The sequence below is a fragment of the Nycticebus coucang genome, chromosome 9 (assembly GCF_027406575.1).
Source record: "Nycticebus coucang isolate mNycCou1 chromosome 9, mNycCou1.pri, whole genome shotgun sequence".
Taxonomy (NCBI): domain Eukaryota; kingdom Metazoa; phylum Chordata; class Mammalia; order Primates; family Lorisidae; genus Nycticebus; species Nycticebus coucang.
In genome coordinates this window covers 47,390,635-47,416,937 of record NC_069788.1, presented here as the reverse complement: position 1 = coordinate 47,416,937, position 26,303 = coordinate 47,390,635, and the positions used below count along the sequence as shown (strand labels likewise).

The 26,303-nt window shown below is 53.2% G+C and overlaps 1 protein-coding gene across 3 annotated transcripts in view; it reads right to left on the bottom strand.

Annotated features, from left to right (window-relative positions):
• The window catches only part of TNXB (tenascin XB), a 68,260-nt gene that overhangs the window by 26,145 nt on the left and 15,812 nt on the right, over positions 1-26,303 (bottom strand). For 2 of the 3 annotated variants that reach the window (XM_053601353.1, XM_053601354.1), the window contains exons 3-16: positions 24,375-26,213; positions 23,850-23,965; positions 19,014-19,170; positions 18,574-18,837; positions 16,992-17,726; positions 15,496-15,864; positions 14,144-14,440; positions 12,059-12,349; positions 11,385-11,690; positions 9,467-9,799; positions 3,784-4,092; positions 2,293-2,601; positions 781-1,068; positions 203-511 (exon numbers count right to left, since the gene is read on the bottom strand). In XM_053601353.1, the coding sequence (XP_053457328.1) occupies positions 203-511; positions 781-1,068; positions 2,293-2,601; positions 3,784-4,092; positions 9,467-9,799; positions 11,385-11,690; positions 12,059-12,349; positions 14,144-14,440; positions 15,496-15,864; positions 16,992-17,726; positions 18,574-18,837; positions 19,014-19,170; positions 23,850-23,965; positions 24,375-26,213 (5,922 nt within the window). The remainder of the gene's footprint in view (positions 1-202; positions 512-780; positions 1,069-2,292; positions 2,602-3,783; positions 4,093-9,466; positions 9,800-11,384; positions 11,691-12,058; positions 12,350-14,143; positions 14,441-15,495; positions 15,865-16,991; positions 17,727-18,573; positions 18,838-19,013; positions 19,171-23,849; positions 23,966-24,374; positions 26,214-26,303) is intronic. The other variant, XM_053601355.1, reaches the window with a different exon arrangement.

The following is a 26,303-nucleotide window of genomic DNA, read 5'->3' as shown; positions in this document are numbered from 1 at the left end:
GGACTTGATCACAAGGCAAGACCATAATGATAGAAAGCAGATCAGGGGTTGCCAGAGGCTGCGGTTAGGGGAAACTAACGGGAAAGGGGCACAAGGAAACTTTTTGGAGCAAAGGAAATGATATAAATGGGAAGCTTACAACTCAGACCAGGAAAGCCAGGTGGGAAGGGGCACAATAAGTTCTGGCCACCACTGTACTCACCGGTTATGGCGATGACAGAGACGGGACCCACGCGCTTGCCGCTGTGCAGCCCATAGAGCAGCAGCTTGTACCTGTGGGCTGGGTCCAGGTCTGAGACGCTGACCTCCCTGAGGCTGCCCTCCACGGGTACCACCTGGGGCTGCCCGTCCCTGTCCTTGTACTGGACCACAAAGGAGTCAAATTGGCCCTCAGGAACTGTCCATGAGAGGCCCACGGAGTTCGGGGTCACGTTGGTCACCTGCAGCTCCTCCCCCAGACGGGGTTTTGGGGGACGCTTTGTTCCAGTATGATCCATAGCACTCCGGGCCTCTGAGATGGAGACACGGAGAGGAAATGGCTGAGCCGTTTCTGGAGGGCTGGGTGACCTCGAAGGGCAGGATGGAAAGTTTTGGAGACAGGGCTTGGCATGGCTGAGTCCTATGGGGTTGGTGCTAGGGGCTCGGGCAAGGGTGTGGGGGGCTGGATCTGAGCCCAAGTGTCTAGGGCCAAATAACCATAATGTCAGCCCCCAGAAGTGAACGCCTGCTGCCCAGAGCCTCAGGGGAGCACAGCAGGGCCTAGCAGGGGATGCCCCTCACCCGTGGTGCCATCAGCAGTCAGGGGGCCATGGCGCTTCTTGCCCAGGAGGCCATAGAGGAGAAATCTGTACTTGCGGCCGGCATCCAGAGGTGTGACAGTGACTGAGCGCTCGTGGCCCTCCACAGGCACTACCTGAGGCCCATCCTTGTCTTTGAACTGGACCACAAAAGAGTCAAACTGGCCCTCGGGGACTGTCCAGGAAAGGCGTAGCGAGTCTGAGGTAGGGTCCGTCACCCATAGTTCCCCAAGCTGGGGCGGGGCCCCTGGGCTGGCGTCACCTTGGGTAGCTGACAGAGAAGAAAGGTTCTTGTGTTTATTTTTTCCGCAATGACTCCTTAACTGACTCCTTCTGGGGTTGGAAAAATTCAGAACTGCCCAAGAGCTCAGTCAGTGCCTCTCCAAAACATTTATTTCCATCGCCTCCTATCCTCACCACCATCCCCATCTGCCCCAGGCCTCTCTCCCCTTGTCCAAAGTGGGGAGGGTTTCATCTCCTGAATCATCTCTGGCAAAACAGTGTCACCAGCTTCCCTCCTCATCTTATTCTTCTTGCTGTCCAGCCTCTTCCCACCTATTACGGACTATTTTCCTGAAGGGTGCAGCTTGTCACAGACTTGTTCCCTGTCTCCTCTTACCCAAGAGCCAATACTTCGTGATGTGACTGGCCCTTGAGAAACTCAAGGGCACAGGATCCCTGTGGGGGCAGACAGCAGGTGGGGGAGGCAAGATGTCACAATGCAGGTGGTTCTCACTTCTTTGTTCTCTTTCTCATTCTGCACTGGCTGGCCTGGGAGAATTAAGACTCCCACAGGGAGGAGAAGGGGAGTGGGGGCTGCCTGTGTGTGGGGAGCTCAGATTGGGAAAGGATCTGCTGTCTGCCCAAAGAGCCACCCCAAGGCCTGGGAAGGAGCTGGCCCGCTGCCTTCCTGGACAGTGAGGACGCTGACGGCATTGTTATTGCAAGAGTTTTTTGGCAACAGGGAGCCCCCAGAGGCAGGGGAGGGCCTGGACTGAGCCCCAGGAAAGGGGCACAGCTGGGCTGGGATCCTCTGGCTCCCAATTTCTGAGGCTCCAGGAGGAGGACGGAGGAGGAAAGGGAGCCTCCGCAGGAGGCAGATAGAGCATCAGAAAGATCTGAAACAGGAGGGTGAGAACTTGGGTGGAAATCACGAGAGAGAGAGCAAAACTCTGAGGAGGTGATGGGCTGCAAGGCCCAGGGAGGCAGGAGGCCCAGCACCCCAGTCTCCCGTGTTCCATCCTCCAGCAAAGGTCCTGCGGCTTCTCCCATCTAAGAGAAGCAGAAGTGAGGAGAACAGCAGCAAAGTCAACAAGGGAGTGGCCAGTCAGCAGGAACTGGCCCCGTTCTCCTGGTCCTTGTCTGGTTTGGACTGGGGAAGGCTGTGGCTTTTCAAACGAGACAAAGGAGATGGACAAAGGGAAGATCTGGCAGAGAGAGTGTGAAGACGAGAGGGAGATGGGAGGTCAGGCCCAGCTGCGGGGTCCTCACTCACCCGTCTTTGCCTCCACAGAGACTGAGCCATGTCGTCTTCCATTCTGGATCCCAAAGAGCAGGAACTTGTACTTGCGGGAGGGCTCCAGGTTAGGAATGGTGACCTCCCGTTGGTCTGCAGCCACTGGCACCACCTGGGGCTGCCCATCCCTGTCCTTGTACTGGACCACGAAGGAGTCGAATTCACCCTCAGGGACTGTCCAGGAGAGGCCCACAGAATCAGGGGTCACGTCCATCACTGTCAGCTCCCTCAGGTGTGGCTCCAAGGGGGGATCAGAGGCCTCTGTGGCTGGGGCTGGTGGGAGAGTACCTAGGATCCAGGGAGACAAAGAACAGGGCTGAGATCTCAAGGAAGAGCCCCTGGGTGCTGAAGGCCTTGAGGAGAGTGTTACACCTTTATTTTCAGACTTCTATCTAAAATGTAGCATTTCCTTCAATGATCAATATAGGAAACCAACTATAGCAGTATTATGACTTTGTAACCAACAGAAATCCTAGATGTTTTTACATTACTTTAGAGATATTGCAAAAACTTTAAAATACTATTTACACTCATCACAACATTTTTTTTTAAGTTTATTTATTTATTTATTTGTTGTTGCAGTTTGGCCAGGGCCAGGTTCGAACAGGCCACCCTGGGTATATGGGGCCGGCGCCCTACTGCTTGAGCCACAGGTGCCACCCCATCACTACTTCTAAATGTCGTAGTTTATCAAATATGCCACCACGTCTTATAATTTAATGGACTAATAAGTCCATAATGAATTTGAGTTTTAAACAAATATTTTGATAATTGTATATTAATATAAGTGGCTTCCTTCATAATCCTATACATTTATAGATTTTCAAACATTGCTCTGAGAAGGGCTACATGTCTCACCAGATGGGGTACTGCACAAAAGTTATGGCGTTTCCTCTTCCTAGGCATAGGAAAAAACCCAAATCATAGAGAATTTATGCCCAGGGGGCCATGAGGGGCAGGAAGGAGCCAGGAGCAAAAGAGAGGGCAGCTTCCTGGAGAGATAAAAACTGCCTCAGGCCAGAAAGGAATGTAACTTAGACCATGCAGCTGAGGCCCTCTAGAAGAGTTCAGAGATGTGTGGTGGTTTAACCCCAATAAAAAAGGGCAGAAGGGGGAGGTGGCAGCCAGGTTCAAGTCACAGCAGGGTTATAAAGAGAAGGGGGAGGAAACAGCTGTGGACAATCGCAAGAAAGAGAAAGTCTTAGGCTGGATTTAGGCCAAATAGGAAGAAAACATTCCCATGATGAGGGGTCAGAGTGGAGATGGGGAAGGACCTGGAAAGCAGGGGAGGGTCCAGCCAGGGAAAGCGATGGGGTCATGAAATAGACGGAGATGCGTGTGAGCCCAGGGAGGACCTGCAGGGTCTGGCTTTCCATGAGGCAATGTAGCATCCAGGCAGGGTCCGGAGAAGGGCTGTGGGGTAGGGAGCTCAGGGTACCATGGATGGGGACTGCCTCACCTCTCACTCACCTGTCTCAGCTACTACAGAGAGGGGGCCCACGCGTTGCCCGCCATGTAACCCATAGACATTCATCTTGTATTTTCTTGCAGGCTCCAAGTTGGAGACTGTGACCTCCTGCTGGTCTGTGGCCACTGGCACCACCTGGGGCTGCCCATCCCTGTCCTTGTACTGGACCACAAAGGAGTCAAACTGGCCCTCAGGAACAGTCCACAAGAGGCCAATGGAGTTGGGGGTCACATCTGTCACTGTCAGCTCTCCCAGGCGTGGTTCCAGGGGGGGCTCGGTAGCTGGAAGGGTCTCTTCCTCCTGTTGGGGGTCTAGGACAGAGATGGTGAGAGCTATTAAGAAAGAACCCTTCTTCCCTTGGTGATAATTATGTCTCTTCCTATTGTGGTACCCATGAGGTGGTCTGATGTAGCACTGCATTGATTGGCAACATCTGTCTGGCCAACAGTCCCTCACTGGGTCCTTGCCAGGTGTCTGAAGTTGCACTTGCTCTCACTGAGACCTTGGAGAGTGGCTGGGAGTCCATTGCATGTCAATGACTTCAGGTTTATATCCTCTGTCCAGACCTCTCCGCTGACCCACAGACCCATGTATGCTCAACATCTTCCTTGGATGCTAATTGGTATGTAAGACTCAACAAATCTACAACCGTGCTCCTGAGTTTCCTCTGACATCTGCACCCACCACATCTCCCCACCTCAGTAAAATAACTTCATTCTTCCAGCTACACAAGTCAATCCTTGCAGTCATTCCTATGTTCTCTCTTACACGACACATCAGTCCCGTGGGCAAGTCCTGCTATCATTGCCTTCAGAATCTGACCCCTTGGGCAGTGCCTGTGGCTCAGTGAGTAGGGCGCCAGCCCCATATACTGAGAATGGTGGGTTTGAACCCGACCCCAGCCAAACCGCAACAACAAAAAAATAGCTGGGCATTGTGGTGGGCGCCTATAGTTCCAGCTACTTTGGAGGCTGAGGCAAGAGAATCGCCTAAGCCCAAGAGCTAGAGGTTGCTGTGAGCTGTGACACCATGGAACTCTACCGAGGGCGACAAAGTGACACTGTCTCAAAAAAAAGAATCTGACCCCTCCTGGCCACCTCCAAGCACCAGGGGCTTATCTGGATTATCATAACAGTCTCCCCGATCATCTCCTTCCTTCTACCCTTCAGTCTGTTGGTTTGCAGCCAGAGGGATCCCGTTAACACGTCAGTCACAGCCTGTTCCCGCAGTGGTTTCCACCTCACTTGGAGTAAAATTTGAGTCCTTGCATGGTATCCAAGTTCCCACAAGTGCATCTCTCACATCATCACCTACCACCTGCCCTCCCTGCAACTCCACTTCCAAACACGCTGCATCCCTTGCTGCCTCCAGACATCTGGGGCCCCTTCCCTCCTGCCAGCCTCTGCATTCACTCTTCTCTTTGTCTGGGACACTCTTTCCCCCAAGACCTGAGTGGTCTTTCTTGAGTGTCACCATCTCACCTACTAGGCTTTGCTTTTCTCCACTGCTCTCGCTACTGACGAGTGTGGTACCACCGCCGTATTTACGCAGTTTTTTGCCTGTCCGCCTCTGGACAGGCAACAGACTAGCAGGAGCTTTGCCTTACTCACTGCTGTGTTCCAGTGCCCAGTGCACAGTAGGTGCCCAACAAATATATGTAAGATACATGAGTGGTCTGCAGGTATGGGCTGGGAGGGCTGCACTCAGGAATTGCCGGGTCCCACTGCAGCAGCAGGAGCCGGGGCTGGTAGGAAAGGCACTCCTCACTGGTGACCCAATCTCAGGTGGTCGGTCCCAAGTGAGAAAATGGCAGATGGGAGGTTGGGTGGGGGCTCCCAAGAGCTTGTTTGTCTGGCTTCTGTGGTGGGGCAGGGCAAGACTAGGCTCCAGGCAGGTGACACCTGCTTAAAACAGGCTGGTGACCTGGGCTCAGGCAGACAGAAATGAGGTTGGGTTGGGGGGGTAGGGTTGGGGGCAGCTGAAGGTGGTGGGAGGGGCCATAGCAACCACATGTATTGAACATCTACTATGGACAGGAACCAGGCCAGGCATTTTCTTTCATTTTATTTGCCTTCTAAGCTTATGAGTTCCTGTAGCATCCACTTCCTGCTCACTTTTGCCCTCTCTGTACTTCTTTCCGTGAGGGAATGAAACTGTCCCTTACCATCAAGCCTTATTGTTGGTGGCTTGGCTTAACTGGAAAAAGTGAGATTATAACTATTCATGAGTATGACAGTTCCCATGCTGGAATTTTCCAATTCTGAAGTGTTTCTAATGAGCTCCATGTCTTGTTCCCTGGCAATGGCACCATGAGTGCGTGTGTGCCAGGCACAGCCCCAGAGCTCAGTTAGGCTCCAGTTCCTTCATGCCTTTGCTGCACTAGTCACCGATATCAATGTCCATCCTCCATTTTATCTAGGGCATGTAAAAATACATGTTTCAGGATAACCAGCATCAAAACACAGATTTCTCAGCCAGGTGCAGTGGTGCCTATAATTCTAGCAACTCAGAGGCTGAGGTGAGAGGATTGCTTGGGTCCAGAAGTTTGAGGGTACAGTGAGCTATGATCATGTTACTGCATTCCACCCTGGATGACAGAGCAAGATTCTGTCTCTAAAAAAGAACACGAGGCTCCATGCCCATAGCCTATCGATTAGGGTGCCAGCCACATGCACCGAGGCTGGTGGGTTCGATCCCTGCACCAACCTGCTAAATAAACAAACAAAAAATAGCCAGGTGTTGTGGCAGGTGCCTGTAGTCCCAGCTACAAGGGAGGCTGAGCAAGAGAATTACTTGAGTCCAAGAGTTTGAGGTTGCTGTGAGCTGTGATGCCATTGCATTCTACTGAGGGCAACATAGTGAGACTCTGTTTCAAAACAAACAAAAAAAATTAATCTTTGGCTCAGCACCTGTAGCTCAGCGGCTAGGGTGCCAGCCACACACACTGGAGCTGGAGGGTTCAAACCCAGCCTGGGCCTGCCAAACAACAATGACAACTACAACCAAAAAATAGCTGGGAGTTGTGGCAGGTGGCTGTAGTCCCAGCTACTTGGGAGGCTGAGGTAAGAGAATCACTTAATCCCAAGAGATAGAGGTTGCTGTGAGCTGTGATGCTATAGCACTCTACCGAGGGCAACACAGTGAGACTCTGTCTCAAAATAAATAATAAAAAATAACATGGATTCCTTTAAGAGAAGGTCTAAGCAAAAGTCAGATGAACTGAGAACATGTTAGAAGTTACATCACTTCCTCTATTAGGACAAGTGGGGCGATGTTTGCTGTCTTGAAGATGAGGATGCTGGAGAGGAGGTTTTTCAAGATCACACAGCTGAGAACAGGGGAAGCCAGAAGTGGAACTCAGTTTGTCAGATTCCAAAACTCAAATTTCCTCTACTGCACCACCTCAGTTAGTGTCTCACAGAGCCTGCCCTTACCCTGGGGACCAGGGAAAAGGCCTCACAAAGCCCAGTGTGGTTCCCAGGAATGAAAGACCAGATCCAGGATCACCCTAGGAGAAAGCTTTTGGCAGCACCTCTGGGCCTGGCACCTGCCTCCAGCCTGCTACTTCAGGCTCTGAGGAGAGAAACTCAGGGTGCCTTTTCCCCTTCTCGCTCTTTTGAATGCTGACTGGGGCAAAGAAAATAAATTGGGAGTGGAAAATTCGTAAACTAAATTAACCAAGCCATCATTCGGTTGAGGTTTGTGGAAATACAGAAACAGGCAGCGTAGGTAGGGCGCCGGCCATATATACTGACGCTGGCAGGTTTGAACCTGGCTTGGGCCAGCTAAACAACAGTGGCAACCACCACCACCACCACAACAAAATAGCTGAGTGTTGTGGCGGGCACCTGTAGTCCCAGCTACTTGGGAGGCTGAGGCAAGAGAATCGCTTAAGACCAAGAGTTTGAGGTTGCTTGTGAGCTGTGACGCCATGGCACTCTACGAAAAAAAAATACAGAAACAGTCTTCTGGAAAACTATCTGTTTTTCTACCTTTATCTTTTTAATCTTTCCCCTTATGATAAAAGCTGTTTTGAAAAAAGCGTGTCTGTTTTTGGAAGCAAAGGGAAAAGGAGATGTCTCTCATTGTGACCAAGCCAGGCAGGTTGGCAAGAGGGTCCCAGAGGCACTGCTGCTCACTCAGCTTCTTTGCCTGACACTCTGGACAGGAGGTGCCCAGACGGGGTCCTGTGTAGTGCTTCAGGTGATCCCATAACTGGGCTGGAGAGAGGGGGCATGAGGAATGTTCTTTGCTGTGAATTCACTCACTAGATGAGTGTTAAAGAAAAGTTTTGGTCAGGCAAGGTGGCTCACATCTGTAATCTTAGCATTCAGGGTGGCTGAGGTAGGAGGATCACTTGAGATCAGGAGTTGAAAATCAGCTTGAGCAAGAACAAGAGCAAGGCCCCGTCCCTACAAAAAATAGAAAAACTAGACAGGCATCATGGTGCATCCTATAGTCTCAGCTACTCAGGAGGCTGAGGCAGGAGGATCTCGTGAACCCGGGAGTTTGAGGCGGTAGTGAGCTATGATGACACTGCTGCACTGTACTTTAGCTGTGGTGACAGCAAAACTCTGTCTTAAAAAAGGAGGAGAAGGAGAAGGGCTGGGTGGGGAGAGGGAGGAGGAGGAGAAGCAGGAGAAGGAAAGAAAAAGAAAGGAAAGTTTGGGCTGCACTGATAAAGAAGAGACCAATGTCTCCTGCACGTTCTCCCAACCAACTTCTAGCCAGGCCTGACTCTGCATATCTTCCTAAATTTTACTTATTTTTTTGAGACAGAGTCTCGTTTTTGTCAATCAGTCTAGAGTGCAATGGTGTCATCAAAGCTCACAGCCAAATGATCCTCCTGCCTCAGCCTCTTAAGTAGCTGAGATCACAGGTAGGCAGTATGATGCCTGGCTAGTTTTTCTATTTTTAGTAGAGAAGGAGTCTCACTCTTGCTTAGGCCAGTCTTCAACTCCTGAACTCAGGCAATCCTCCTGCCTTGGCCTCCTAGAGTGCTAGGATTACAGGCATGAGCCACTGAGGCTGGCCTAGCTCTTTTTTTGAGATAGGGTCTTGCTTTGTTTCCCATGCTGGAATGTAGTGGCACGATCATCCTGCTTAGCTTCTGAGATCAGAGGAGCTTGGGTGCATTCAGGGTGGCATGGCTTTAGGCTCACACACATTCTGACCAACAGCTGAGCCAGCCAAAGAGGATAAAGCAGATCCCACAGTAAAGATAATTATAATAATCAAAGCAGCAAACACTTGATAGTATGTTTAGTTTGTGCCAGGCCCAATCTTAGTGCTTTATATCTGTTAACTCATTTAATTCTCACAACAGTTCTGTGAGGTAGGTGTTATCCCCCTGTTTTTTTTTGCAGTTTTTGGCCGGGGCTGGGTTTGAACCCACCACCTCCAGCATATGGGGCTGGCACCCTACTTCTTTGAGCCATGGGCGCTGCCCGGTGTTATCACCACTTTACAGACAAGGAAACAGATAGTTCAAACCTACTCAGGCTCTCAAAAGGTTGTTGTAGCCCAGTCCCTAATGACCTGTCTTTCTAGGTTTTCCCCAAGCAGGTGGGGCTTCCTAGTTACGGTGGAGCAAGGGAAGGAAACTGGCTATAGGGAAGTCAGGGCCAGCAGTGGGAAGGAACTAAATCAGGCCCTACCCTAAATCAGGCCCTACCCCTCACTCACCTGTGATGCCCACAGTGGACACGGGGCCTACGCGCCACCCCTCATGCAGGCCATACAGGTGCATCTTGTACTTGCGCCCGGACTCCAGGCCCCCCATCGTGACCTCTCTCTCCTCGCCCCCGACACGCACTGCCTGGGGCTGTCCATCCTTATCCTTGTACTGGACAGTGAAGGAGTCAAAGTGGCCCTGGGGGACGGTCCAGGAGAGGCTCAGCGAGTCTGGGGATGATCCTGTCACTGTCAGCTCCCCCAGAAGTGGCTCCTCTGGGGGTTCTGCGGTCTCTGTGCTGGGTTCTGTGGGGCTGGGGGTCTCGTCCACAATCTCCAGAGGAGCTGAGAAAAGATGGGGGAATACAGGCTTAAAGCATGACTTGCTTGCTCGAGTCCACACATCAAATATACTCCTGATGCTGTAGGCTCAGGACTCATGCAGTCTTTATATCAGCCATTTGGGCATTATGCATAGAGAGGACTGAGATAGCCTCCACCTACATCCTGTACTGATGGGTCCTGTGGGGGTGAGGAGTGTCCCCTCATATTTGAGAAAGGAGCTGAGTGAGAAGAGGGGAAACCTCTGATGATTCTTCTATGTCATGCTCAGGGGCAGTGCTGACTTCAGAGAGTGAGGAGGGGCAGCGCGGCATCTCCCTACCTGTGCTTTCCCAGTTCTGATTGCCCCATCCCTTGAGTCAGGACAGAACACTGGAATGTCGGCCTGCTAAGGCCTTTCCAGGCAGCCTTTCCCTCCCCTCCGCTTTAACCCTAAGGAATAAATTGCTAAGGGAGAGATCCAGGAAAGAGTGGAGGAAAAGTGGGGGCAGGGTAAAGGCTGGTGGGAGCTAAGGAAGGCCCTGCTCTTCTCTGGTGGGCTCTGGCATCACATGCCTGTGGACATTACCACTATCTGGGGAAGTTAGGCCTTTGCCAAGCCTCTGTGGAGTGGAGAGACTGTGGCACAAGGGAAACCCACCCTTCTGGGACCCACTCCCTAGGTCATGGGATAGGAGATTGAAGAGGAAACCGGTAAGAATGAACCCCAGTGAGGATGGAAAAGGTAGGGAGTTGAGAAGCAAAAAAGGTTACTGGTAAGTGAGTTTTTCTAGAAATAGCAGCTCACTCTTAAATAGCTCACAGTTTTGATGTGCCATGCACTATTAAGTATTGTACATACATCAACTCATTTAATCCTAACAACTCTGTGCAGTGGTAACCATTATCATCCCCATTTGACAGCCGAGGCACAGAGAGGTCAAGTAACTTGCACAAGGTCCTCTGGGTAGTAAGCTGCAAAGCTGGTAGTAAGAGTCAACCAGTTGGGTCCAGAGCCTTTGCTCCCAACCATTATTCTCTTGGCATAGAATTCACAGAAGGAATTAGCATTGGAAGGGGTGAGGCTGGGGATATGGAGGAATAGGCTGGGATGCTGTGCTGATAGTGAGCCCTTTGTCCCCAGCTGCAAAGAAGCTGGGGAAATGTGGTGCTCTTGTTCCTGCAGCCTGGATCTGCCACCTCTGAACAGAGCAGCAGTGGCAGAAGGGTATGGGGACAGAAGCTTAGAAGTGACCACAGCCTAAAATACGCCATTATGGAGCTCAGTAAAAACTGTGGGGCAAGAACAACGTGACTGAATGGTGAGGACATCTGTGAGGAGAACAGAATAGAGTGGAGGGATAAGTTTGGGTGCTTGGAATGGCGGAAAAATGGGATCTGCCCTTGGAGATGGACAAGCAGGGCTAAGAAGGAAAGGAGGAGCTGGGACAAGGAGGCCTGGAGAGCAGTGCAGGAGGAGGTGGGTGGAGGCTTTGGCAGAATCAGAGTTGAGAAACAGGAGGTGGAGGGGGCTAGAAGGAGCCTGGCCAGGGCTTGCTCACAGTCTGGAGGCTAGCAGAGAACGCAGGCCTCTGCGGCCCTGACTCACCCGTCTTGGCCACCACAGACACAGGCCCCACACGCTGCCTGCCATGAAGCCCGTAGAGGTTCATCTTATACTTCCGGTTGGGCTCCAGCCCAGGGATGGTGACCTCGTTCTCATCTCCGTTGACGGGCACTGCTTTGGGCTGCCCCTGTGTATCTTTGTACTGGACCGTGAAGGAGTCAAAGAGGCCCTGGGCTACTGTCCATGATAGGTGTAGGGAGTCTGGAGTCACGCCAGTCACTGTCAGCTCCCCCAGGAGGGGCTGCTCAGGAGATTCAGGGTGGGGGGACTCCTCTTTCCTCTCTGGGGCTGTAAACAAGAGGACCCAGTTAGGTGCTGAACTGGCAGCCTGGGAATGAGGCTGTCCCATTCTGACATTTGGACAGAATGTCACAGTGTCTCATAAGGGGTTCACTATTTGATTAGTATGAGTGCCAAATTCTGGGGAAGTCTGATATAGCCAGGGTATGACACAACTTCTGGGTTGTGGGGAGCTGCTGAATGGGATGGAAGGGGTCCAGCAGTGTGGGGAAGGCTGGCTGCCCCTCAGCCCAGGAGCCAGACTAGGATCACAGGGTCAGTCATCTTAGTGGTGGCTCAGCTGGTTTCTGGCTGAGGGCAAGTGTGCTGAGAGGACTAGGAGAGGTCACATGGGCGCTGAGGTGGCTGCTACTCACCAGTGGTGCCATCGGCCATGAGGGGGCCATGTCGCTTCTTGTTGGCAATCCCAAACAAAGCAAATCTGTACTTGTGGTCAGGGTCCAGAGGGGAGACAGTGACTGAACGCTCAGGCCCTTCCACAGGTACCACTTGGGGCTGTCCATCTCTGTCCCTGTACTGGACCACGAAGGAGTCGAATTGACCCTCAGAAACCGTCCAAGAGAGGTGCAGTGAGTCTGGGGTAGGGTCTGTCACCCACAGCTTTCCTAGGCAGGGTGGAGTTCCTGGGCTTGGGTCACTCTGAGGCACTAGGAAGAGGGGGGCAAAGAGAAGGGAGGGACATAGGTCATAGGAGAAAGGTGAACGCCTCTCCCACATAGGGATGCGGTGTGAGGTTATGCAGGCAGTTCACTGCACAGAGGTGATTTGCCCTGGTGAGAAGCCATGTCCATCTAGAGCAGTGGTTCTCAACCTTCCTAATGCCGCAATGTACTTTCATTGTTACAAAGGGGTCGCGACCCACAGGAATGGTATTAAAAGGCCATGGCATTAGGAAGGTTGAGAACTACTGATCTAGAGGAAGAGGTGCCTTCTTCCAAATGACACAAAAAACATTGTATAGACTTGTAGAGTCAGTGTGGCCCTGACTCTATCCATAACCTGGGAGCGGGAATGGGGGGGAGCTTCAGGAAGAGGGGAACCCAGCTAGGCTCCTTCACATCCCCACAGTCAGGGAAATCTTCCCAGTACAACCTCCGCTGCTTCCAAACCTAACTACTAACTGGTTTCTCCTCTAACAGAGGGGAGCGCATCCTTGAGGCGTTTCAGTGTGGGATAGCCTCCAGTCCCTGAACTCCAGGCTCTCCTCCTTTTCAGGAACTTTGACCCATCGATGAACCCCCGTCATGCATCACCAATCCTTTCTCTCCCAGCAGCTGTGCCGTCAGTATTTAAACAAGCTCCCCCACTCCACCCTACCATGGGCATCTCCCTCTACCTTCCATCTTCCCTCTTTGCTCTCTATTCCCAGGCCAGATTCCAGGAAGCAATGTCTACACTGGTTGTAGCCATGTCCTCATCTCCATCACCTTCCCCACCCTGCTTTAACCTCCACCAGGCAGCTCTCATTGGGGCCAGTGGTGACCTTGCCATTGCTAAGTCTTGTGGACACTTTATAGCTTTTGAATTACTCTTCTGGTATCTGACAAGTATGACTGAGCCCCCTCTTTCCTGGTTCGGCCCCTCCCTGCAAGTCACCTTAGGCTACCCTGTAGGCTCCTCTTCCTCTGCTCACCCCCAGGGTTCCAGCAGTCCTGTCTCCCCCCCCCCCCATACTCTCACCCTGGCTCCTGTCTGCTGGCACTAATGACACCCCCCCACACACACAAAGTCTTCTCTCTGATCTCTAAACCTGCAAGGCAGTATAACCCTGAGGTTTCATCCCTTTTCCCTCTCTGTGCCTCACTTTTCCTTGTCTATAAAGAGGCATGCCTCCCAGGTGTGATAATACACACTTAGAATGTCTTGGACACCTCTCAGTAAATGCACAGATATTTATCTAAGCATTCCACACTGTGTTGTTCTCTTTACTGCTGTTCCTTGCCTCAGGCAATGGTAGTATCTGATCCAGAACCCTGAGGACTGCCTGGGCCTCCTTCACCTCCCACATCCAGCCCCACTGCCATGATCCCAGCCAAGCCACCATCATTTCTTGCCAGCCCTTAAGTCATTTTGCCAGTTATCCCCTGCAGCAGCCACAGTACTACTTGTAAGATAAATATCGAGTCATGTCACTCTCCTACTTAACCCTTCAGAGGCCCCTAGGGCCCTCAACTGAGGCCCAAGTCCCTTAGCACAGCCCAGAAAACCCTAAAACCAGACCCTTTAGTTCCCCATGTGCCCTGCTCTCCAGCCAGGAAAGTGACATGGATTCTCTTGTGGCCACCTCTCCCTTGCCTGCTCACCACTAATTTCTCTTCAGGATTTAGCTCATACACCACTGCCTTCAGGAAGCCTTCCTAGAGCTCCTAAAGCAGGTTCCCAATGTCCTGGGAAGACCTTCAAGACAGTACAGAGGGCAGGAGGTGGGAGATCTCACTCACAGATCTTGGCTTCAGCCACCAGGGGGCCATGCCTCTTCTTGCCAACGAGCCCATACAGGACAAATTTGTACTTGCGGCCTGGGTCCAGGGAGGTGATGGGGGCTGAGTGCTGGGGCCCCTCCACAGGCACTACCTGAGGTTGCCCATCCCTGTCCTTGTACTGAATCACAAAGGAGTCAAATGTGCCCTTGGGGACCGTCCAGCGCAGGAGCAAGGAGTCAGAGGTCATGTCCGTCACCACTAGCTCACCCAGGCGTGGTGGACCTGAGGGCTTCCCAGGCTTCTCCGCATCCCTGTCTGGGGTTTAGGGGGCAAAAGCAAAGCACAGTGGACTTACCCATTCCTCTGTCCCCTGCCTTCTTCCCTCTCCTCTACCCACCTCATTTCATCCTGGACAGCTCCCTCCCTGGAAGCCTCTATTTCCCTACCCCTCAGCCCTCTGTGACCTCCATAGAAGGGAGGCATTTCCCCCTCAATTTCTGTTCTTTCTCTTGTGGAAGTTTCTCCATCCCTCACAAGGTCTTAGTTCCTCTCCATCACCAAGATCTTTGTGTGTGGGGGGGGTGTTTAGGTCCCCATGGTTCTGCCCCAAGTTTTCAGGCCTCCTTGCCTCAGAGCAGTTGGAAGGCTGAACTCAGCCCCCCTTCTCTCCTAGTGGTGAGCTTGACATGGCCTGGAGTTTGAGAGAGATTTGGTCACCCTGGTACCATAGAGAGGAACCAAGAGGAGATGTGACAGTGAGGCTCCCCAGGCCCCGTCCTGCACTAGTCCTACAAACCTCATCCATTTGTGAAGTCCTGATGGCTGTGAAGCCCCTTTCTTTTTTTGCCCCCAGCAGAAATCAGCTGATGGAACCATGGGGTGCTGTCCACTGCAAGCCTCCCATGGCTCCCAGGGAAGAGTGTGTCAGGGGCTATGGAAAAGTGATGATGATGAGGAGGAGGCTGAGGGTTAGTATCCAGACCTGAGAGGTCTACAGGACAGGGTAGGGCAGAGGACAGACCAGGAAGTGGGGATAGGACAAGAGCCAAGGAAAGCTGTAGGTGGAGGGCCAGAGGCCTACAATCTCTCTCTTTGAACCCCTGTTCCTCCCTTGGACCTTCCCCCTCCTGCCTTGTTTTCCTGGAGTACTCCTCTCTTCCCACCCACCTCCATCATCATTCTAAGATCCCCACTCCAACCATCTTTCCTATGAACCCACAGTTCCTCTTCTCTCCTCATTTCTCCTACCACCCAGATCGAATGTCAGCCCAAGCCTTCACTGGCCCCTCAATATATAGACTATCTCTCAAGTAGTCCTGATGGCCCCAGCTCCTCCCCCTGTCTCAGGAAAAGCAGACTCCAAGATGTACCCATAATGCCTTGGTAGATGATGGGGTCAGAAGGCTTGCCCCCAGGAGGGACCCCACGAAGTGACAGCTCATAAGGGGATCCAGGAGGGGGTGGGGGCACCAGAGCCTGGCGGACGTCCCCTGGCAGAAGTTCCTCATGCGCTCCTGGCCCCTCAGGTACCCGCAGGTGCAGCTGGAAGTGGGCAAAGGTGTCGGGCTGGGCGGTCCAGGCCACACGGAGGCGTCCTGTCTCATCTCTGCCCAGCACCTTCAACTCTCCCAGCTCCTGGGGGCGCTGCTGCAGGAGAGGGGCACGGGCCCCTTGGGTCGTTGAGGGGCCTGAGGGAGGAGGCTCATCAGTAGCCCCCAAGAGGCCTGAGGGTGAGGACCCTGGGAAGGGGCAGGACAAGAAGAAGAGAGTCCAGTATGAGAGCCAGAAAGGAATCCTCAGTCCCTCGATTCTGCCCTCCAGCCTCAAAGGCATTAAGACTCTCTCCTTTTTCTGCTCCTAGTTCCACCACCTGGGCTGCCCCTATTCCCAAAGGTCTGCCAGTCCTCCAAGCACCCCAACTACACATCACTGAACAGACAGGGCAGGTAATAAGTAAAATTCATTAAGCCTGCTATCACTCCCTGCACAAGGCTTCTATGACTTCCAGTTCCCAGAGACATCCATGTCCCTCCCCACACACATCCACCTCCCCACTGCATGGTGGTCGGGTGGCTTCCATTAGTGCTGCAGTGAAAGCCTGGAAGAAAGGAGGAGACAGTGGTGTTAGGAAGGGAGGATGCAAGAGGAAAGTGGGTAGTGAGAGAGAGGAAAAAGAGGGTGTGGGGGGCAGACGTCCAGGTCAGGTGGCATCTGGGCCCTGTGGGGAAAGAAGAGGTCCACCACCCTCCCCACAGCAGCCACAGAGCTCTTTCCCCAAGCCTGAGCATTGTTCCTGTGGGAGAGACCAGTGTAAAACGAGCCAGGAGGTCTGAAAAGGCAGCTCAAGAAGCAGTGGTTTCACCCCCTACATGCTGCCTGATGGCTTCAAAGTCATCTCCAAGCAGTTCCGATGTGCCCTTCAAGGTGAAGGACAAATTGTGGAAAATAGTAACCACTGACCACCCTCACCACAATGTGTCAGAGTGGGAATTGCTGGTTTCAGTCCCCACACATTCAAACTGGTCCAGTGAAGCTTTGCAAGTGCCCCATCCCCACCAATGCCCCTTCATTGCCGAGAACAGCAATCCTGACAGAAGTGTCCTGGGAATCCCAAATATGAGGCTGCCTTGGCCACAGGTATCCACAGGATGATGCCAGGCCCGTGGGAATGGCTTCTAGGGACACAGAAGGGCGTGATTTGTTGTGGGGGTTCCCTGCAGCTTGGGCCAGTTAGGGCCTGAAGGTAGACGGGTGTGGTGGGGCACAGCAGTCTGAGGGGTGAGGCAGCGGGAAGAACTCATGGCACTCCGACGGCAGGTGTGGCTGGACAGAGGATGGGTGGTCCCAGAGCCCCAGCCCACGCTACCTGTGGTGGTGATGAAGGCGTAGGACTTGGACGTCTGCCCCGCCCGCACCCCGTGGACCTCCACGTGGTAGGTGGTACCGGGTCTGAGGTCAGGAAGGCTGACGGTGCGCATGGTGCCCGGCACGGCCAGCTCACCGCCAGGGCCCTCTGCGGGCGGCTGGGGCCGCCAGCGCAGCACCACGCGCTCGAACTGGCCGCGGAGCCCGTCCAGAGACACAAGGAGCGCGCCGTCGGCGGAACTGCCCAGCACCTCGGGCTTGGGGTGGCGGGGCTCAGCCACCCGGTCGACGCCTTCCGGCGAGAGGCCATAGATGCCCTGGTTGGAGTCCCGTTTCCTGGTGCTTGGATCAGGGTTGGCGGTGGGGCGTGGGCGACCGGGCTTGGGGGCAGGGGGGCCGGCGGGGGCGGCGGCCGCCAGACGCCGCTGCAAGTATTCATGGATGTGGCGCGCCACCGACGAGTAAGTCTGGTTGGCCCGCAGAGGGTAGCTGTGAGCCCGCAGGTGGCGCTCCAGGTCCTGCACCGTGCCGCGGAAGCGGCCCAGCTCGGAGGTCAGGTTGCCCCACATCCGCCGCTGGGGTTGGGGCAGGCTGGGCCCGGGGGCCCGGGGCTCCGACCCCTCCTCTGCAGGCCGCGAGGGCCGAGGGAGCTGTGGGGGCCGCGGGGCCGGCCGAGGCCGGGGCTTGGGGGGTGGGGCTGGGGGGCGCACCTCCGGGTAACTGTAGTGGCCTGGTGCTGGCAGGGGTGAAAAAGGGGAAGGGGAGAACAGATCAGTGGCAGCTCCCCCTGCGCTTCTCCCCACGGCAGCCCCTCCCTCTATCCCTGTGCCCCAGTCCCACCTGGAAAGAGAAACACGAGAAATGAAGTCAGTGTCCTGGAAACCCCCCCTTACCCCCTCCAAGCCCACCACTGTTGGTGCCCTAGAAAGAAGAGAGAAGCCAGCGGGTTGGGCCCTGTATCTGAAGGAGAGAAAGGGGAGTGGGTAGAGAACGTGAGCTACAGCAAGGTGGGCATCCCCCTGTCACAGGAAAAGAAAGGAAAGATTCAGACATCTGTTAAGAAACCTTGAGGGTTAGTGGAAAATTCCTGCTGTGAGACCCAACTTCCAGCAATACCAATCAATCCTAATGTCAGCGGGACAGATGATCTTTGGCCTGCCTAATTGCAGTCCCCAAAAGATCTGTCAGTACATGGCCTGTTGTTGTACTTAAATTGAGATAAGAACCTCCTTATGGGTGGCACCTGTGGCTCAAGGAGTAGGATGCCGGTCCCATATGCCGGAGGTGGTGGGTTCAGACCCAGCCCCGGCCAAAAAAAAAGAAGAACCTCCTTTATCTGAGTGGATCAGACAGCATCTCCTTATCTCCTATTCACTGCTTCTTTCCCTGGGCCAGTTCTTCCCATAGTCAAACCTGCAAACTGCCTTCAGGACAGAGCAAGGGCCCCAGCAGGTGCTTCGAGATTGCCAGACACCCTGCCAAATGCATTCAGAGGAGCCTGTGGGTGCTAGGCCTGGGCTCCTGAGGAGGGGGCTCCATATCTTGGAAACCAGGGCCCTTCCCTAACCTCTAACCAGCCATACCTGTGTTGGCCCTGACAGAAGTCGGGTAGCTGACTGCCCGGCCCCTCTCTGCTGTGACAGTCACCACATACTCCACGCCTGGCATCAAGTCAGTCAGTAATGTTCCATCTGCTTCAGGGGGCACTTCCAGACGCACCCTCTGGTTGCCAGCACTGACATAGGACACCACAAATCGGTCCACCTCAGCCTGAGGACGCAGCCAGTTGAGCTCCAGTGTAGTTGGTGTCACAGCCACCACTCGGAGGTCCTGGGGACCATCGATCACTAGTCAGGTTAGAAAGAGGAGGACTCACATGGATGTCTTGTTCTTAAGTCATCAGCTGTCCTTCCAAGAGCCTACCCACAATCCAGTCCCTCCCCCTCCCTCCTCCTGGAGGGCAGATTCCCTCTCCAATCCAGGTATCCACACACAATCCCACCCCCACAGTCCCAACTCTTACTAGTGGTGATGGTCTTGGAGGCAGGAGGGCCCCAGCTGGTCCCTTGAAGGGCACGGACAGTGACCTGGTACTCTTGGCCAGGGGCCAGTCCTCTCTGGTCATAGGCTGAGGTAGAGCTAGGCACCCGTGCTGTGAATGGGGGACTCGCCCCCTCTGTCTGTGAGAGAGCGAGCACCAGGTGGGTCAGTGGCTGATACTCTGGCCCCTGCTACGTTTTTGTCCCTCTTTACCTCTTCTTTCTCCAGTCCAAACAGTGTCAGCATGGGACTTTATAGAACTTGGCCTTATACAAGATGGGGAGGAAACCAGTAACAGCAAACACCCTGAGGGCACTTATTGCATGCTAGCCACTGTTCTGGGTAATTTATATATATGAACTCACTTAATTCCCACAACCCTATGAGATAGGTCCTATTAGTCCTATTCACATCTGAGGAAACCGACACAGAAGGACAAGTATCTTGCCAAAGTCACTGACACCAAGAATGTGGCAGAAATTTAAGCTCTGGCAGTGTGACCTTAGAATCCTTTCTCATGGGCACTCTCTGTTCATCTGCGAGAATTCCATCTGACATGCACCAGGATTTGCCCTCAGACTTTCCCCCAGACTAACTGGGCTTGAGGAGGCTTATCCTAAGCTCATTCCTTTGAGAACATAAGAAGTAAATTAGGGATGCCCCTTCAAGTCTCACTTCCTCCTGAAAGCATCTGCCTCGGCCTGAACCTCCTGGCAGATGCCCGCCCGCAGCTGTGTAGTTTGAGTGTGACCTGCATCAAACGTTTCCCTTTAGGGACTTTTTTTGTCTCTTCAGCAGGCTTGTAGGCTCCTCAAAACAAGCCCCTACTTCTCAAATTTCCACAAAAATGTTTCCTGATTGCTGATTTTCTATCTGGCATAATGCTGGGCATTGGGGACAGAGAATTAAAAGATAGGGTCCCTGTCCTTAGGTAGCTTAAACTCGAGTACCTAAATGTATGTATACACCTTAAGTTTTATTAGATACTTGCACAAATCTCCATGTGTAGCAAATGCCTGCAAGAAAATGGCCCTCCTCCAAGTGCACATTTAAGGTATTGTGATTATGTGTGGTGGTTCTGGAGGAAATCGGCAGGGCCGATGCTCCAGGCAGGGTGTCCTGAAATGCCAACTGCTGGGGAAACAGGAGGAACTGGACATCTGTGAGCATTCTAACAGCACATTTCACTGGGCTCTCCAGCTAGGACAGCCTCTAAGGACACTCTGTTCTGCTTAGCTATGTTGGCCCTGATGGGGAAACCTTCATTCAGCCAAGTAGGATTGGAACTTTCAGAAGGTACTCTCTTGAACCAAGAGAACTGTGGAGAAATCAACACAGTAAATACCAAAGTATAAAACCAGATGAGAAGGCCACGTAGAGATTTCTGGGTTGAGGGCGAAGTAAAACTTTGTTAGCTTTCTGGTCCAAAAAGATTCCTGGCATGCAGGACCCTTATCCTTCTCCTATTCACCCTACCTTAGGGTACCCAGGCCTGGGAAGCCTTGATTTGGTCTCAACTCAAGAGCTATGAAATCCTCATGCGTCCTGAAATTTACTTGTTCATTCTCTGTGTCTCCATCTCTCTCCTACCCTTTTCAATTTCAGGTTTATATGAGGAGTATAAACAACTAGGTTACAATATTTGCATTTGCTAGGTAGAGTCCCTCTTGTAGTTGTGTCCCCCTCTCTCCCTTTTTGTTACCACAGTGCCTCTCCCCAACACCTTGGATGCCATCTGATGATGTCTGGTTCTTTCGGCAAGGCAAGCCTATCGCCAGAGTTCTCCTTCTCCCTTCAGACCAACCTATATAAACATATATATCCTTTAGACACCTTGGCTCCTCCTGAAATTCATATGGGAACAGTCCCTTGAAAGTCTGCTAGCCTAATCCCTGTCTCCCAGCACCATTTACTGGTCTGGGGCAGGCTCTCCAGCCAGGTGTTGGCACCTGGCTCTGCCCCTTGGGTAAAGCTTGGCTGCTTCACAGACTTTGTTCTTGGAGAGTTTTTTTCATTATTCTCAGTATCAGCCTTGTGGCTCCAGATAGAGGACTATACCTTGGCTGTTCCCTGGAGCTTCCCTCACCCTCAACTCCCTTTTTAGACTAGACCCAAGGAAAAACACTTCTGAGGCTGCATGGTCTTATGTCTCAATGAACACTTGACCTAGCCCTCGTTTCAAGGCAAGGAAAACCTGCATCTCTTTCTGATTCAAGGGCTTATCTCCTTCAGTTTCCCCATGCTTTCTCTCACATTCATAGAGGAGCTAGCATTTTCAAAACGGCAACATTTATTATTATTATTTTTTTTAAACGGAGACTCAAGCTGTTGCCCTGGGTAGAGTGCTGTGGCATCACAGCTCACAGCAACCTCCAACTCCTGGGCTCAAGCGATTCTCCTGCCTCTGCCTCCCAAGTAGCAGGGACTACAGGCATCCGCCACAATGCCTGGCTAATTTTTGGTTGCAGCTGTCGTTGTTTGGTGGGCCTGGGCTGGATTCGAACCCGCCAGCTCAAGTGTATGTAGCTGGCTCCTTAGCCGCTTGAGCCACAGGTGCCGAGCCAAAACGGCATTTCTCAAAGTAGTGGTCCTCAAGCTTGAGGTGCACCAGAATCATTTGGAGGGCTTGTTGCAACACCAGCTGCTGGGCTTCACCCCCAGACCTTCTGCCTAGTAGATCTGGGTGTAGAGTCTGACAATTTGCATTTCTAACAAGCTCCCAAGTGATGCTGACACTGCAGATCCAAGGAATACACTTTGAGAACCACTGAGTCAGAATATCAATGCTATATATGCAGGGAGAGGAGGAACATTCCTTTCTGCATTCTGGAAATAATTCTAGTAACTAGGTGTGTCCTTTGGTCAAGAGTAGTAGAGTTTGGGCTTTGAGAAATAAGTGCTTCTGGGAATATGGCAGCAGCTGGCAGACAGCCAGCTACTGAATATACTCCATGCCAACAGTCATGGACAGAGCACTAAGTAAGGTAAAAGGTACAGAGCATGGCAGATGAGCTGAGAACAGGGCCAAGTCTGGCATAAGCCAGTGGCATACCTGGCTTTGGGTGAGGAAGCTTCAAGGTTCAACTGAAAGCAGCACCCTTGAGAACACCCAAGGATGAGTTTATATTTATTTACTTAGAGCAGAAGATAACTGCTGCCCTGAAAACTACTCTTATCTCAAGTGTTTATTTTAATTCTTCTTTCCGTGAACTTTCTTAGGAAAGTTTCTTTTAAAAGTCCCACCCTGTCAAGATTAGAGCTATATAAATAATATACACAAAGAAGAAGAGAGTGGGAGAAACACTTTATAATGTTCGCAGTGCTTGTTTTAGTGTGAAGCAGCCAAGAATTGTTTTTCTTTTCTCCAGTTGCCAAATTTTTGTCTCGTGATTAAATTATTTTTATAACAACAACAAAAAATGTTTAAACAGAAGAAAAAATCCAAGTTATCTTGGTTGCACCGCAAAGTAGGGATTTATGCCTCTGCTTTGGCTAAAAAATAAGGAGAGACAGAACACGGAAGAGGTCTGGCCTGAGGGTATAATGGGAAGATCAGGCAAGGTGTTATGAGGATGATGGACAGCACTTCTGAGCTGTCCCTGTCTGTCCTAGTGCCTTCTGAGGCTTTAGGTCCAGGAATGTATGTATTTTTCTAGAGTCCTGGCTAGGCTGATGAAGATGAGAGTAGCATGGCCCACACACTATGGCATTAGTGGGATGATTGAGGAAAATATGAGTTAGATGGAGAAAATGTCAGATGATTTAGAATTGGGGAAACGGCCATATCCTAAAAGCCAGCTCTGCATAAAGGGAGGTCACTAATGAAAGGCCACAGGGCTTTGTCCTTAGGGTGCCCTCCTAATGTTTTAAGAGTAAGTTGGAGGGAGACAGAGAAAAAATGCTTTGCAATGTGTTGATAACATGGATGTGGGAGAACAAGTTCACAGACTCAAAATTATTGCAACAGCCTAGACAGCTTGGCCCAAACCAAAAAGGATAATATTGAACAGAGCCAAATGCAAAGGCCTATATTTAGGCTGAAAAAGTGTATACAGTTGAATGTTGTCTTCCTTTTTTCCTCTCTTCCTTCCTTCCATTTTTTCCCCTTGCATGTCTGTATTTTCTAATTTTTTTGCACTGGGCCTATGTCACTTTCATAATAAAAAGTTACTTTCAAAAACCAAATATTACCAAAACACCTGACAGTTTATGTGATGACAAGTTAATATGTGCCAATGACTCCAGAATTAGCCAGTGTGCTCCTTTCTACCCCTACTTGTTTTTTGGTGGGGAGAGGGGGTATTTAAAAAGCAGGAGGCACAGGAGGTAAAGAATTCAGAGAACAAAGAATTAGGAGAAAGGATGAAGACACCAGGGTGTTTTGCCTGGGGAATGAAGGGTGATGTTATGGCTGATGTTTCCAAATTCCTGAAGGGCTGTGGTGTAGGAAACAGGGAAAGCAAAAAAAGTTCTACTTGCTGGTGAATTCCCAGACGGGATCAATGGACAGATGTTAGGATGGGGGCAGATTTGGATTCAGCAACAACAAAAAGAACTGACTCACAGTGATGACCAAAAATGGATTGAACTGCCTCAGGAAGTACTGAGCTCACTGTCACCAGAGTGTTTCAACCACACAGGACCAACACTTGCTGGAGTTGCTGCAGGTGCCTTCATTCCCAGGAGAAGGCCTTTACAGCAGCTTCAGGAACACAGCCACCTGGACTCAACCACTGATTATATGAAACTTTCTGCAGGAAGTGAGCACCCCCCAGTCCTGCCCACTCAGCCCTCTCTTGGAGTTTGGCATCTCCCTCACCGTGGGGATGAACTGAATTTCATAGGCATCCACAGGGCCAGGGACCCGGGTCCACTCTGTCCGAACGGTCGTCTCCTCCAGAAGGTGCATCCTCATGCCCTCAATGGCTGGCATCTCTGCCCAAAAGAAAGGGGCAGAAAAAGCTGGTTAGCCCAAGGCAACCATCTCCCATCCCCAACATCACAGACTTCTTTTTTCATCCCAGCTCCCCCTCCTCTCTGCGGGTGGGGAGAAGCTGACAGAGGCCTGAACAGTACTTGTGTCTCCTTTACGGCCCCACCATCTCCAGGAACACAGAATCTCCCTACATCCAATGAAAGGGGCACTCTGCCTGCTCTTCAGAGATCTGAAGGCCAGTCCTATGGCCAGCATACTCCCATGGTTCTGCTGCCCTTGGTGGACACTGGCTCCTCTCACTGACACCCCACCTATACAGATTTCCCTCCACTCTTTTTTCAGGTCCTTGGGCCTGTTCCCCAAACCCCAGTTCCTGACCCAGCATATTGGGGTAGGCGCCCAGCTCACCTTCCCCACAGTCCTCCCCAGCGTAGCCTTCTTGGCAGATACAGCTGCCCTGGCGACACTCTCCCCTGCCACGGCAGTCTCCTGGGCATGTCTGGATGGCACAGTCAGGACCTCGAAATCCCTCTACACACACACACTGGCCTGCCTGGCACAGTTCCCGAGGCCCACAGCCCCCAGGGCAGGCGCTGGCAGGAGGCTCTTCTTGCCCGCAGTCCTCACCGCCATAGCCCGCGTGGCACATGCACACACCCTGCACACAGCGCCCACGACCCCGGCAATCAGCCGGGCATGTGCGAGTGGCACAGGCAGGGCCCGTATAGCCTGGGTCGCACACGCAGCGCCCTTCCTCACAGCGGCCGCGACCGTGGCAGTTAGAGGGGCAGGAGCGGATGCTACAGTCCTCGCCTGCGTAGCCCTCCCAACAGATACACACACCATCCTGGCACACGCCATGCTGGCTGCAGTCCCGCGGGCACCGCCTCACACTGCAATCCTCGCCAGAGTAGTCCTCGTCGCACACGCAGCGCCCGTCCAGGCACTGGCCGCGGCCTCGGCAATCCCCAGGGCAGCTTCGCGCGCCACAGTCCTCGCCTGAGTAGCCCGCATCACACACGCACACTCCATCTTCACAGCGGCCGTGCCCACGGCAGTCTCCTGGACACCGACGGCTCCCACAGTCCTCGCCAGTGAAGCCTGGGTTGCACATGCAGCGGCCATCCACGCAGCGCCCTCGCCCGCGGCAGTCACCAGGGCAGGCGCGTGTGCTGCAGTCCCTGCCTGTGTACCCAGGCCAACACACGCAGCGCCCATTCTCGCAGCGGCCCCGGCCCCGACAGTCTCCTGGACAGTTGCGCACGCCGCAGTCCTCGCCGCTGTAGCCCGTGTTGCAGACACACACGCCGTTCTCGCAGCGCCCGCGGCCTCTACAGTCGCGTGGGCAGGCGCGCGCGCCGCAGTCGGGCCCGGTATACCCGGGCCAGCACACGCAGCGGCCGTCCTCACAGCGTCCCCTTTGGTTGCATTCTCCAGGACAGCTGCGCACGCCACAGTCATCCCCGCTGTAGCCCGCGTCACAGATGCATTCGCCGTCCTCGCAGCGCCCTCGGCCCCGGCAGTCGCGCGGGCAAGTCCTCGTGCTGCAGTCCTCGCCCGCGTACCCGGGCCAGCACACGCAACGGCCGTCCACGCAGCGCCCGCCCTCGCCACAGTCCCAGGGGCAGCTCCGCACGCCGCAGTCCTCGCCGGTGTAGCCGGGGTCACAGACGCAGCGCCCATTCTCGCAACGCCCCCTCTGGCTGCAGCCCCGGGGACAGCTCCTCACCCCACAGTCCTCACCAGTGTAGCCGGAGTTGCATACGCAGCGCCCATTCTCGCAACGCCCCCTCTGGTTGCAACCACGAGGGCAGCTCCTCACCCCACAGTCTTCACCAGTGTAACCGGGGTCGCACACGCAACGTCCGTCCTCGCAGCGTCCTTTCTGGCTGCAGCCCCGAGGGCAGGAGCGCTGGCCGCAGTCATCTCCTGAGAAACCAGCTCGGCACACGCACACACCCTGCACGCAACGCCCGCGACCTTGGCAGTCCCCGGGACAAGAAGGCCAGCCACAGCTGGGGCCGGTGTAGCCAGGGAAGCACACGCAGCGACCACGGACACAACGACCCTGATCATTGCAGTCATCGGGGCAGGACCCGGAGGCTGAGGGTTGGGAAGAGGGGGACAATCCAGCATCTTTGGGGTCTGAGCAGGTGGGCCCATCCCAGCCTGGCTCACAGGAACAGGCACAGCGGCTCAGGTCAAACACACCATGAAGGCTGCAGAGGCTACGCACATCTGTCTGACCTGGAGTGGAAGGGAGAGGCACTCCTCAGTCTCTCAGTGGGAGAGAGGCTGAGCCCTGTGGTCCCATGGGTCAGCCCCTCCTGCAGGGCC